General features: G+C 46.1%; 1 protein-coding gene across 2 annotated transcripts in view; it reads left to right on the top strand.

Moving 5' to 3' along the window:
* The window catches only part of SMU1 (SMU1 DNA replication regulator and spliceosomal factor), a 133,162-nt gene that overhangs the window by 26,423 nt on the left and 92,707 nt on the right, over positions 1–14,032 (top strand). For both annotated transcript variants that reach the window (XM_029604061.1, XM_029604066.1), the window contains 2 exons: positions 3,878–4,030; positions 5,862–5,972. In XM_029604061.1, the coding sequence (XP_029459921.1) occupies positions 3,878–4,030; positions 5,862–5,972 (264 nt within the window). The remainder of the gene's footprint in view (positions 1–3,877; positions 4,031–5,861; positions 5,973–14,032) is intronic.

Raw genomic sequence — 14,032 nt, 5'->3', positions numbered from 1 at the left:
GGAAAGGGAGTGGATCTGGAGGCCCCAAGCTGGGTGGTAGTGACCAAAAATGCCAGCCTCAAGGGTTAGGGGATGATATGTCAGGGGCGGTCTGCCCAAGGTCATTGGTCAATAATGGAGGTGTCCTGGTCCTTTAATCGCCTGGAATCAAGGGCGGTCCAAAGGGCCTGAAGGCATTTCTACCTTGGTTCAGGGGCTGGATGGTTAGAATTTTTTTGGACAATGCGACGACAGTGGCATACATCAATCGTCAAGGGAGGACGAAGAGTCATATAATGGCTCTGGAGGCTCAGCAGTTTGGGCAGAATGTCACCTCAAGGGAATAGTGGCATCTCACGTCACAGACATGGACAATGCAAGTGGATTTCTTCCGCAAACAGCTAGATCCAGGGGAATGGGAGTTATTCTCAGAGGCCTGGGATCGCATTTGTGCCAGATGGGGTGTTCTCATGGCAACGCATACCAACGCAAAGGCATTAGGATTTTTCAGTCGCAGAAAGGAAGTCAGGTCATAGGGGGCTAGATGCTCTAGTGTGCTCATGGACGATGGGAGTCCTACTGTACGTGTTTCCTCCTTGGCCATTCGTCAGTTCAGTCTTGCGGCGCATGGAGACGCATCCAGAGAAGGTGATGTTGGTGGCGCCAGAGTGACTGAGTCGGCAGTGGTTTGTGTATGTGGTGTATCTCATGATAGATGGACCCCTCAAGTTGGCTCACCTTCCAGGGTTGCTATGACAGGGACCTATATTTTCAGATTGAGAGGATCATTTTTGTCTCGTGGCTTGGCTTTTGAGAGGCGGCGGTTGCACCTGAAAGGTTATTCGGAGCCAGTAATTTCCACGTTGCTCCAGGCTAGAAGGCCTTTGACTTCTCTGGAAGGTGTTAGTCTCGTTTGTCTACAACAGTGGCTGGACCCCCTAGCTGTGGACGTTCCTCACATCTTGGCCTTTTTGCAGCAAGAGTTGTCTAAGGGACTAGTCTATAGTTCTCCCAGTGTTCAGGTTTCAGCCTTGGGTTGCCTTAGGGGCAAGTTGTGGGGGAGGTCTTTGGCCTCTCATCCTGATGTTTAATTCTTGAAGGGAGTCAAGCATTTGCGATCTCCAGTATAGAAGTTATGCCTGGACTGGAATCTCAACTTGTGCTGCAAGTGCTCTTTGGGCCCCCATTTGAGTCCTTACAGAGAGCGACGTTGAGGGACCTGACATTGAAGGCAGTGTTTCTGGTAGCCATATGTTTGGCCAGATGGATTTCGGAGCTTCAGGATCTGTCTTGCAGGGACCCCCTATTGTGTATTTCTAACGAAAGGGTGATGCTGTGAATGGTCCCCTCCTTTTTACCGAAGGTGGTTTCCTCCTTTCATATGAATTAGACAGTAGAACTTCTGACCTTTCCGGAGTGGTGTAGGGAGTCCCCGCAGAAAAGGGAACCTCATTTTTTTGGATGTGCGTCGGATTCTGATGTGGTATTTTAAGGTCATTAACTGTTTTTAACGATCGGATAACCTTTTTGTGGTGTTCAGTGGCACGAAGAAAGGAGATAAAGCTTCTAAAGCCATGATCTCTTGTTGACTGAAGGAGACCATTTGCTCTGCTTATATTTGTAGGGGTCGTGAAATTCCGGTAGGTCTGTGAATGCATTCTACAGGAGCGCAGGCAGCCCCCTGGGCGGAATATCAGTTGGTGTCTCCTCAGGAGATATATAATGCAGCGCATGGTCCTCGCGTCATACTTTCACCAAGCATTACCGATTGGATGTTCAGGCACAGGAAGATGCAACATTTGTTGAGAGTGTTCTATGCATGGGTCTTTCGGGTTCTTGTCCAGTTTAGGGGTACTTGGGTACATCCCACTTGTCTGGACTGATCTGGTTAAGAACAGGAAAGGAAAATTGGTTCTTTCCTGCTAATCCTTGTTCCTGTAATACCAGAAATCAGTCCAGAGACCAGTCTTCCGGCAGCAAAAGGATGGAATTTCCTGGTAACTTTGTAAACCTTATATCAGAAATTTTGCAAACTGTAAATAGATTGAGAGGTTTTTGAGTTAAGCGGTTATCAGCGTATTTTTTTCTGGAAGTATGAGTGATTCGAGTTCAAGGGGTTCCAACCCTGAGTTACCTGTTCGCCCTGAAAGGGGAAGGGGGTCTACACTTTGGCTTGGGTACAGGTCAATACTGAGGGACTGCAGGTGGCACTCTCGGATATGTAGCAGTTTTCTACCTCCATCTGCTGGTAGGGATGCAAAACCCACTTGTCTGGACTGATTTGTGGTATTACAGGAATGAAAATTAGCAGGTAAAAACCAATTTTCCTTTCCCCTTCCCCTTCACCGTCAAAGCGAAGAGTGACACTGCAGTTGTGTCAGAAGTATAAAAGCTAATTGGTTTCGGTTAGTAATCCTCCATGCCTTCTGTTAAGGGTACTAATTGCCACTCCATGCAGGTTACCCCCATGAACTTTTCTCTTCATTATAGCCTTTGGGGATCCACAGTGTTTATCCCATACCCTTTTGAATTTTACTGTTTTTGTCCTTACCACCTCTTCTGGAAGGTCATTCCAAGCATCCACCCTCTCAGTGGAAAAAATATTTCCTTATGTTGGATCTCAGGCTTCTCCCTTGAAATTTAATTTTGTGACTCCCTAGTTCTACTGTTTCCAACAGAAAAGGTTTGAAGTTTGTGCATCATTAAAACCTTTCAGGTATCTGAAGGTCTGTATCATATCTCCCCTGCACTTCCTATCTTCTAGGGTATACATATTCAGAACCTTCAGCCTTTCCTCATAAATCTTCCGATACAGGCCACACATCATTGTGGTCAGCCTTCTTTGGACTATCTCCATCCTATCTCTCTTCTTTTTGAGATATGGGCTCTAGTACTGAACACAGTACTCCAGGTGAGGCCTCACCAAGGACTTGTTCAAGGGCATCACCACCACCTCTTTCTTACTGGTTATTCCTCTGTTTATGCAGCCCAACATTCTTCTGGCTTTAGCTATTGCTTTATCATATTGCTTCGCCGCCTTCAGATCGCCAGACACCATTAACCCAAAGTCCCTCTCCCAACCTGTGCACGTTAAACCCCTCATCACATACAGCTCTATTAGATTACCGCACCCCCAGGTATTCTTTTTCATTTAAGACAACCTATGCTACCTGGGAGGACTTAACACTTTATTCACGGACTTGCAGGATGTGAAAGTTACTTACCTGTAGTCAGAAGATGTGATAAAAGCTGTTAGTGTAGTTAGATTTAGAAAAGGTTTGGACAAGTTCCTGGAAAAAAAAAGTCCATAAACCATTATTAAGATGGATGTATCCTTGCAAAACTTGTGTTCTCTGAGGATTAGCAGGATGCAAGTCCTCGCAGAATTCCTGTAAGAGTTGAGTCCCATCGTCCCTGTGTCTTTCCCCCCCCCCCCCCCCCCCCCCCATGATGGCTGCCATGTGGGCCAGTCCTGCATATGCTCAGAAGAGCTTCTAAAAGCTGTAGAAGCTGTGCAGTGAAGTTTCTGACCAGGGCTCTGATTAATGTCATCAGTCCCCACTTGTGAGGTCTTACATCCTGCTGTCTTCTGAGAATACCTGCTACAGGTAAGTAACTTACACATAGCCTTGGGAATAAATAACCATTTTGGATACTGGATTTTAGCTTTATTGACCTCTTTTAAAAATTTCTACTCAAGGTGGGATACAATCAAGTGCGATTGGTAGGTGCCTTCCCAAAAGGGCTTACAGTCTAAATTTTCCAGATATTGCCAGTCTCCAAGGTCAAAATGTATTTAAATGTGCATATGTTCTTCATTAATAGTTCTAGATGATATGAGCGATATGTCCCGAGTTGTTGTAACATCCACTAATGGCACACTATTTTATTTCTGCAGGTAGTTTTGGAGCTGATTGAACTTCGGGAGTTGGGTGCGGCCAGATCCCTCCTGAGGCAGACTGACCCAATGATCATGTTAAAACAGACCCAGCCAGAGAGATACATTCACCTGGAGAATCTTTTGGCCAGATCCTACTTTGATCCTCGTGAGGTACAAATTAGTTTCTAATCATGCATTGTAATTTACTATGTTTCAAGGTCTTAAATTTTGGTGTTTTGGCTATAGTCTGGGATGTTTTTTTGAGAAAAGCCAACATGGTTATCTCCTAAAGTTTGTTTGATTGTTTTTGGTTTAGAGCTTTGGATATTTTAGAATTTTGTCTGTCTAAACTTTGTTTTCTTGAGTGCTGCTTTGTAGCCTCTTTGGGAGAGGCCGTTAAATAAATCTCCATTGCTCTGCTTTATATTGGGCTACAGTTATGCAAGAGTAAAGTAATTGCATATAACTGATACATAATTATATTGTCCATAGTTTGCTTTACAGTTCTACTATTTTGTATAGAACCAACTGGATCTCATTTTCCATAGTCTATAACTAAAATTATTGCATTTTTGAAGATTAATAAAAACTCAGGTAGACTAATTTGTTAGAATCAAGTTACACATTAGATGTTTTAATGAGTCAAGTATGGATTTACTTCCTCTGCCTTCCTCATATGGTAAAATGTAACTAATAGTATCCTGGAGTTTGTTACTGTGTCAGAATGATTGGAGAGAGAGGGTCTTTCTTCAGGACACAGGAGTTCAGATGTGTTTTAAAGTTAACTCTCAAGAATACTAGTCACAGGCTGGTTTAGTGGTTAGTGCTGACCTGAATTTGATTCCCAGCCTTTTAGACACTGGGGTCAGGTCCCAGTTATTGTGATATTTAGTGTCCGGACCTAGGGCTCAGGATTGCAGGGTTCTGGAGGAAATTCTGGTGCATGGACCCTAGTTGAGCACCTGTGTCTGCATTGACTGTGCTTTCAGGGAGGATTATAAAATAAGGGGTGGGAGGAAAGGCCTGGGGAGTTGTAATTGAAGGTTCTTGGTGCTGTTGTCCATAATAATTGAACTGATATAGGAGAAAACTGCTAGACCAAAAACAAAATTAATATGCAAGTGACATTTTTGAATTGTGATCTCCAGGGTGTACTGCCACTCGGGTCTCTTTGCTGATTAGCACTCAAATATATGCAAGGTTTTATTTTCCAAAACAGAACTGGCAGCAACTTTGTGCTAAGCTCAGCACTGAGTTAGCCCATGATCCGTAGTCCCTGCCGTAGCCTCGCATTCTCCTCCTGAAAGTTCACTGTTTGAAAAGGAAGGGGGCTGTTATGAAGAGGTCTCATAGTCCAAGTTCAGTGCAGCCTTCCTGCCAGCTCTGTTGTGGAGAACCAGGCCCCACAAGTATTGGAATGCCGATCAGCTGGGAAGGGAAGGAGGAGGTGCGGAAGTGTGATGTATGCAAGTCTGGTTTTCAGTTAATTCACGAGGGCTTCCTTAAATAGAAGTTGTTTTTGGAATTCATTTGTTGCTTTATGTGTTTTTGTTCCTGGTTGCTGCAGTATAAATAGTCATGTTACAGCTTTCTAGTAGTTAGCTGTTTTGTTTTTTTGTTGTTGAAATGAAGTTTAGGAGATACTAGTCTTGGTGACTATAAAGTGGATATACTGCAGTAGATATAAGTACAAAATGTCCAAGGGAAGATCAGGACATCCAATTTAATAAATTCAAATGCACTGTTTTTAGAACATGTTTTAATTATTTATATTTGTCTTATGTGTGTTTGGTTTAGATACTATATATATATTGATGTGTTAACAGCCTAGACCACTGGATAGTGCATTATTATAACATTTTAATTAAAATTAAATCCTTAATACGTGATCCTTAAGCTTGTAGGGTCCTTGCAGCTAGTAAAAGTTCTTCCTTTATATAATGTGATCATGTTTTATTAAACTTTGTGTTTTATGCTAATTTCCTATGTTACCCTTTATTAGGCATACCCAGATGGTAGTAGCAAGGAGAAACGGAGAGCCGCTATTGCACAGGCATTGGCAGGGGAAGTCAGCGTGGTGCCTCCATCTCGTCTTATGGCGTTGCTGGGACAGGTAACTTGTGCCGGTAGTTGTTTAGGTTTGACCTCTTTTGAACTGATATAGAAAAGAACTTATTCCTACTCCAGCATTTTTTTTTTTTAGCTCTATTTTTACACAACTGAAAGGCAAGATAGGCTTGAATGTGAAAGTCTTTAGTTATTGTGTATCTTTTAAAATAAAAAAAAGTGCTTTCTGAAAAAGTTCAGAAGTACTCCAGGCAAGCAAAAAATAATTTACAAGATATTTTTTTATGGTATTTGAAGCATATTGTGTTCAAAACAGTGTGCCAAATTGCTTCACATAAAATAGAATCTTATTGGTTCATGCAGCATGTGACATCATAGCTGGTATGGAATAGTTTTGTTGTGCTCAAGAAAGAGGGCTCCTTCCGTCCCATCTTGGATCTCAAGAGGGTCAGCTGTCATTTGCAGGTGACTCATTTTTGCATGGCAACCTTGCACTCTGTGATAATGGTGGTGCAGTTGGAATTTCTGACCTCCCTGGATCTGTTAGAGGCTTACCTTCATATTCCCATCCAATTGGCGCACCAAGGTTTTCTCTGCTTTGCGGTGTTGGAATGCCATTATCAGTTTTGGGTGCTGCCCTTTGGTCTAGCCCAGTGGTTCTCAACCTTTTTTCTGTCGGGACACACCTGACATATGGTTCTCACATGCGTAACACACTGACCCATGATCGTCACGGGGCTAGATGTAAAAGTACAGTTTGCATCCACGGGAACCCCCCTGACCCACAATAATGGATGTAAAGCAGAATTATGACATTCCCCATACAACTCACCCTACAAAAAAGATGTTCTGGTATCATCTCAGTAACAGCAACTCAAACTCCTTCTACTTCCAGGCTCAATAGCCCTACTTATGAAAAGACAGCAGTTTACCACCAATGCATGTCCTCTTGAGAAAACACAACAAATAAGACTGATAAAACTCTTACATGCTAGTAAAATATCTCATCTCAGTAACAGACACAGAACCAACCTAACATACTCCCAGGATCTATAGTAATGCACATAAACTAATCCGCACACAGTTACACCTGTATTATGGAATACACTCAAACAGGAGCAACCCTATCTATGAAAAGGCAACACTATAAATATTAAATCAGGCCCTAAAAACCAATACACCTCTTATTAGGAAAACAGAACTAGCAAGCAGCTATAGATCCCCACACAGAAATAATTGTAAAACTATACTAATAAGCAGAATAAATGTTTCTAAACAGCTATGAACAGAATAACATCCAACAATTAAAAACTATTAAAAATTCTCCAAACACCAATAAAATATTTCAAAAAAAGCAGACACATCACATAATATTAAATAATTAAAATGGCAGTCAATCAAGAAAAATAAACTTAAAAAGCCACCTTTACTTACCCCCTCCAGCAGCTCTCCTACTCCTCTTCCATGCAGGCCGTAGCACACAGCAGAAGCAGCAGTAGAGGCTAAGCTCTATACTCAGGTCCTCTTCCTTAATGCCCATGTCTCTCACACACACACACACACACCATACCAGTCATGCCTCCATGACCAGTCTCTCACACACCAATCATCTCCCAAACAGTCTTTGACACACACACCAGTCACCTTCCTGAACAGTTTCTCTCATGCCATACACACACACAGGCTTCCCACTCCCGTGTTCTACTTACATATACGGGCTTCTCACTCTCATAATCACTTTCTCTGTCTCACACACACTCACCAGTCTCTCACTCCCATGCTTGTTCTCTCCACATGCACAGGCTTCTCATTCCCATAATCACTTTCTTTCTCTCACACACACACACACACACACACACACACACCAGTCACCTGATCTCTCTCATGCATACACACACACAGGCTTCCCACTCCCATGTTCTTTCAGATATACAGGCTTCTCACTCCCATACTGTGTCTCACACACACCCAGGTTTCTCACTCCCATGCTCACTCTTCACATGCACAGGTTTCTCATTCCCAAAATCACTTTTTCTCTCTCTCTCACACACACACACACACACACGCACACACACCAGTCACCTGATCTCTCTCATGCATACACACACACAGGCTTCCCACTCCCATGTTCTTTCAGATATACAGGCTTCTCACACACACCCAGGTTTCTCACTCCCATGCTCACTCTTCACATGCACAGGTTTCTCATTCCCAAAATCACTTTTTCTCTCTCACACACACACACACACACACACGCACACACACCAGTCACCTGATCTCTCTCATGCATACACACACAGGCTTCCCTCTCCCATGTTCTTTCAGATATACAGGCTTCTCACTCCCATACTGTCTCACACACACCCAGGTTTCTCACTCCCATGCTCACTCTTCACATGCACAGGCTTCTCATTCCCATAATCACTTTCTCTCTGTTACACACACATACATACACACACACACCAGTCTCTCTCTCATTTCCATGCTCGCTCTCCACTGCACAGGCTTCTCATTCCCTGAATCACATTCTTTCTCTCATATTCACAAACACCAGTCTCTTTCTCTCATACACACCGTCACCTTACCAACCAGTCTCTCGCTCTCATGCATGCACACACACACAGGCTTCCACTCCCATGCTCTCTCTCACATAATCAGGCTTCTCACTCCCATGCTTTCTTTCACACACATCCACCCCCCCCCCCCCCCAACAGCAGGCTTCTTACGCCCATGCTTTCTCACATACCCAGATTTCTCACTTCACTGCTTTTTCTCTCTCTCACACACACACATCAGTCACCTCCCTGACTGTCTCACACTCTCACATACACATCAGTCATCTCCTTGAGCAGTCACTTCATTGTCTCTCACATATACACATACATCAGCTCTCTGACTAGTTTCTCTCACTCACACACATGCTCTCACTCACACGCAGGCTGGCTGCTTCTTTCTCTCACTCACTTCCTCTTCCCCGCCCCTCCCCGAGCACAAATGGTAGCTGCAGCAGCCTCCTCCTCCAGCCCCCGGAAGCCAAGAAAGAAGACTCCCATCAGCCGCGGGAGGCTCAAGCTGCTCTCTCCTTTCCCGATTACCGTCTGCTTCAATTGCTCGGGGGCCGATGCTGCAGCCGCCGCTGCTACTTTATCACGCGGCACTGCTCTTTCTCCTTCCAGCGCACCGCGTATCACTTCCTGTTCCGGATCACGGGGGGGGGGGGGGCAGGCGCGGGAAGAAGAAAAGGCCCAGCCACAAGTGCCACAGCTTTTTTTTAGCACCGCTGCCGTTCCCACTGGGCTTGAACATGTTGATAGCCCGGCGGCAACGGCAGCAGGGAAGAAAGAGCAGCGGGAGAGACCGGGAGCACGCGACACAGCAGCCGGTGCTTGGCGACACACTAGTGTGTCGCGACACACCGGTTGAGAACCGCTGGTCTAGCCAACGCTCCCAGTACATTTTTCAAGGTTATAGTGGTCGTAGCAGTGGTATTGCGAAGAGAAGGGATCCTGAATCACCCATATTTGGATGACTGGCTGATTCGAGCCAAATCTCAGGAAGAGAGCCACCTGATGACACACAAGGTGATCTCATTATTGTGAGAGCTCAGTTTGGTGGTGAACCTGACCAAGAGTAATCTTCAGCCATCCTGTTGGAATATCTGAGGGTCCGGTTCGACTAGGGACAGAAATTGATTTTTCAAGTGCGTCAGTGTGGTCCTACCTACAGGTGCTCGGCTTGATGGCGGCTACCATGGAAGTGGTGCCATGGGCAAGGGCACATATGCGTCCTCTTCAGCGCTCTCTACTATCTCATTGGAACCCACAGTCTCAGAACTATGCTGTTCAGCTCCACTTGACCATGGAAATCTGTTCCAACCTCCAGTGGTGGTTGCAGGAGGATCATCTGAGAAACGGAGTTCCCTTGTCCTCTCCAAACTGGAAAGTACTCACGACAGATGCGAGTCTCCAGGGTTGGGGAGCTAATTGTCAAGAGTTAACTGCCCAAGGGAGTTTAATGCTGAAGAGGCCCTCTGGAACATCAATCGCTTGGAGACCTGGGCAGTATGGCTAGCATGCTTGCAGTTCAGTCAGACTGCGGGATCAAGCGGTTCGCGTGATGTCTGACAGCAATCGCCAGGGAGGAACCAAGAGCCAGCAAGTGTCACAAGAAATAGAGTATCTTATGGACTGGGCGGAAGGTCATCTGCAGATCATCTCAACCCCTCATATTGCAGGAAATGACAATGTAAGAGCAGGCTTTCTCAGCAGGGAGAGTCTGGACCCAGGAGAATGGGTGTTGTCAGCTGAGGTGTTTCAGCTGATTATTTATTGCTGGGGCCTTCTGTTCCTAGACCTGCTGGCGACTTCTTGAAATGTGAAGGTTCTTGATTCTACAGTCACAGGAGAAATTCATGGTCCTTGGGAATAGACGCTCTTGTACATGTCTGGCCGGAAGACAGATTGCTTTATGGCTTTCCTCCATGGCCCTTGCTGGGCAGGATAATTTGCAAGATCGAAGACCACAGGGGACTAGTACTCCTGGTAGCGCCGGACTGGTCCAGGTGTGATTTGCAACGACTCCTGGTGGAGGCCTCCCTTCGTCTTCCATCACACATGGATCTGTTACTGCAGGGACCAGTTCTTCACAAGGATCTGATTTGATTCTGTCTTACATTTTGGCCATTGAGAGGGCTCACCTGTTAAAGAGTGGTTATTCCTCTGCAGTGACTGCTACTTCACTCCGCGCTCGCAAGTTCTTCACTTCCTTGGCTTATGTGCAGGTTTGGAAAGTTTTTGAAATGGTGTGAGAAACCATGTTCTTCCTTGTTCAGTTAAGATCTCTCTCATTCTGGATTTTTTGCAGGATGGATTGAATAAAGGATTGGCCCTTAATTCCTTGAAGGTGCAGATTGCAACTCTTGCCAGTTTCAGGGGCCTGGTGAATGGTGTTTCATTGTCGTCTCATCCTGATGTGGCCCATTTTTTTGAAGGGAGTGAAGTATCTTTGGCCTCCCTTGAAGTTACCGGTTCCATTGTGGAGTCTTAACTTGGTGCTGGATTTTTTTGGTGGGCCCTGTATTTCAGCCACTGCATAGCCTTTCTTTGCAGTTGACCTTGTAGACTGTGTTCCTTGTGATTATATGTTCAGTGTGTTGAATTTCTGAGCTGCAGGCCTTGTCTTATCAGGTTCCTTCAGGTAACTCCAGGGGCTTTACAGCCGCATACTGTGCCATCTTTCTTGCCCAAGGTAGTCTCGGTCTTTCATTTGTATCAGTCTGTTTCCTTACCTTCCCTGGATAAGGGCAGGGATGTAGAGGAGTATCTCCTCCGGCGCTTCTTGGATGTCAAAAGACTTATCGTGCAGTATCTGGAGGTTTCTGAACCTTTTCGAAAGATGGATTGCCTGTTTGTTCTCCATGGCGGGAGTACACACAGCTCTCCGGATTCACAGGCTCCCATAGCTCGCTGGATTAAGGAGGTAATCACAGTCATGTATGTCGATACTGGAAAGCCATTGCCTTCGCAGGTTCGGGCTCAGGCGGAGGTTAGATTGTTGTCTCCTGTCAATATCTGCTGAGCTGAAACATGGTCCTCCTCATATATTTTTTCCAGGTTTTCTCGTCTGGATGTGCAAGCCTGGGAGGACACAGCCTTCGCACTTGTGGTGTTGACTGGACCAGGGGCAGCCTCCTGCCCGGTTTGGGAGTAGCTTTGGTACATCCCACTGGTCCTGAGTCCATCTGTCTAAATGCTGAGAAATTACTTATCTGATAATTTGTTTTTCTTAAGGTAGGCAGATGGACTCAGCTTCCCGCCCTCGGCTGCCACATGAGTGAGTCAGTAGCCCTCCTGTGGGGATATAGATCCCAAGGGCTTACTGGTAAGTGTTCATTCAGTTCCTAACTTGGGGTACCTAGAATTTTATGTGAGTTCAGTGTTTCTTGTTGGTTGAGTACAGTTATGTGCCTTTTTTAATCATGTTTTAATCAAGTTTTTTGCTAGTCTGTCTACATTTGCTTTTGAAGCAAATACTGACAGGCTGGGGTCACTGCAGGAATATATATACTGTGACGTCAGCTTGCTCCGTCTCCATATGCTGGCAGGGGAGCATAACCCACTGGTCCTGAGTCCATCTGTGTACACTAAGGAAAACGAAATTATCTGGTAAATAATTTCTCCATTTAATTAAAAAAATAAATAAATAAAGATGGGAGTTGCGTCTGCACAGAATATATGCTTCGGCAGCTTATCCTGGGTATAGTGTGCGGCATGTTAAACGGCTTCAGGTGGCAGCTGGGGAAGCAGTCAGACCACAGCAGCGAGTCAAGGCTAATGGCGCCAAAGACCCGGCGACTTCACTGCGGTAGGCAGAACAGCTTCAGGCAGTAGCTGGGGGAGCAGTTAGACCGCAGCGGCGAGTCAATGCATGTGGATAATGGAGCCGAAGAGCCGATGCAGGAGCAGTATAGCTCGTGTTGTCGCGTACGCGGCTCAGGCGCAATCATTGCATGTCCTCTGAGTCTCTGTGGAGAGGTCAGTTCTGGCGGGGCTGCCTTGGGGGAGAGGCCATGAAGTTAGGGAAGCACTGAGGCTAACGTGGGTTGTTTCCTGCAAGCGTGGGAACAGCGGCTATTTTGGCAGAGGCAATAAGAAGCTTCGGGGCAGATGGGGGATCCCCTTCTACCCTTTTCCCAGCTGTCAGAAGTCCCACAGGAGTGCGCCTTCGGCTTCCACATCTTTTGGCTTCTTATGCCAGGAAGTCCGCAAGGGGGGGAAGCATCCACATTCCCATAGCGGGGCACAAAGTTGCCCACGTTCTGTAATAAAAAAAAAAAATCCTGAAAGGATCCAAGGGGGGAGGGGGGTTCTAGATTTGACTTCATGTCCGCATAGTCCTTTGGACGAAGGGGCAGAGGAGCAGGCTGAGAGGTAATGTGGGACAGATCCGCTGTGGGCTGGTCGCTTGGTGTTCCTTAGGCTTAAGGCATAAGGAGCAAAGAGCACAGCAGGAGATTTCTCTAGGTCTCAGTCCCAGTGAAGAATCCTGTGCGAGCCAAAGGACAGTGTGTGGCGGGCATTCAGCATGTTCTGAGATTTCAGATTGTACAGGGTTCGCATCCTGGGATTCCCAGATGCCTGATGCAACAGGTCTGGCCAGAGGCACAGAGAGGTCCCACTGGCCAAAGGTGGATGAATTTCCCTATGTTCTTCAGGAGCGAGGCATTAAGTTTCTTAGGAAGACTCTGACCTGCAGAAAGCTGATACTGTTTTAGAGCGGATATGTTGTGGGACAGATGGCATGTTCCAGTGACAGCTTTGATTTTTTATAACTTAATTAGATAGTGAGGTCCACTTCTTTGGGAGATGTGTAGCTTCATCTCAGGAGGAATTTTGAAGTCTTGGCCTTGAGCATAAGGGCTGTGATTTGCAGCAGTTATATGCAGAGAACATGTCTGCGTTGGAGTCGCAAGCTGTGCCAGTCGTGGTAGAAAAAAAAAAAGTTAAGGCGACTCTGTCGTATGGAGCAGATGCTTTGTACAGTTTGATCAGGTCATCTTTTGGAATCAGAATGTTTACGAGGTTAGTCAGAAGACTGCTGTGGTTGCATGGCTGGTCGGTGAAGATGGTCTAATTCTCAATTGGGAGCTTTCCTAGCGTGTAGCAGATGGACTCAAAACAAGTGGGTATAGTGTGCTTGTGCTAGCAGTTGGAGACGGATCTGACGTCAGCATGGGTACATATACCCCCGCAGGAAGTGCAGCAATTCAGTAATTTCCGTCTCCAAAGCAGTTTGGAGCTACCTCACGCTCGCTGAGCGTTTTTTCCAAATTCTAACAACTAAATTCATAGAAGAAACCTACCTGAAGACGAGCCCCGCACTCCTGCGGTGATACCATTCGGTCCCTCCCCCAGTTGAGTTTCCTGAAGCGATTTCTGTGGTCCCTCGGAGGTAAGAGCCTCTGTCCGGTGGCCGGCTCGCGGCAGGGACCTAGCCCCCGAGTGAGAAGGGCTCGAGCGTGGCTTAGAGGCAGCCTCTGTCCCAGCGCGGACTTGGCCCCCGAGCGAGACGAGTTCGGGCGCGGCCTAGAGGCAGCGGGTGCACTTC

This window comes from Rhinatrema bivittatum, chromosome 1, assembly GCF_901001135.1.
Source record: "Rhinatrema bivittatum chromosome 1, aRhiBiv1.1, whole genome shotgun sequence".
Lineage (NCBI taxonomy): Eukaryota > Metazoa > Chordata > Amphibia > Gymnophiona > Rhinatrematidae > Rhinatrema > Rhinatrema bivittatum.
Note: the sequence above shows the minus strand (reverse complement) of the source record. Positions and strands in the feature narration are given on the sequence as shown.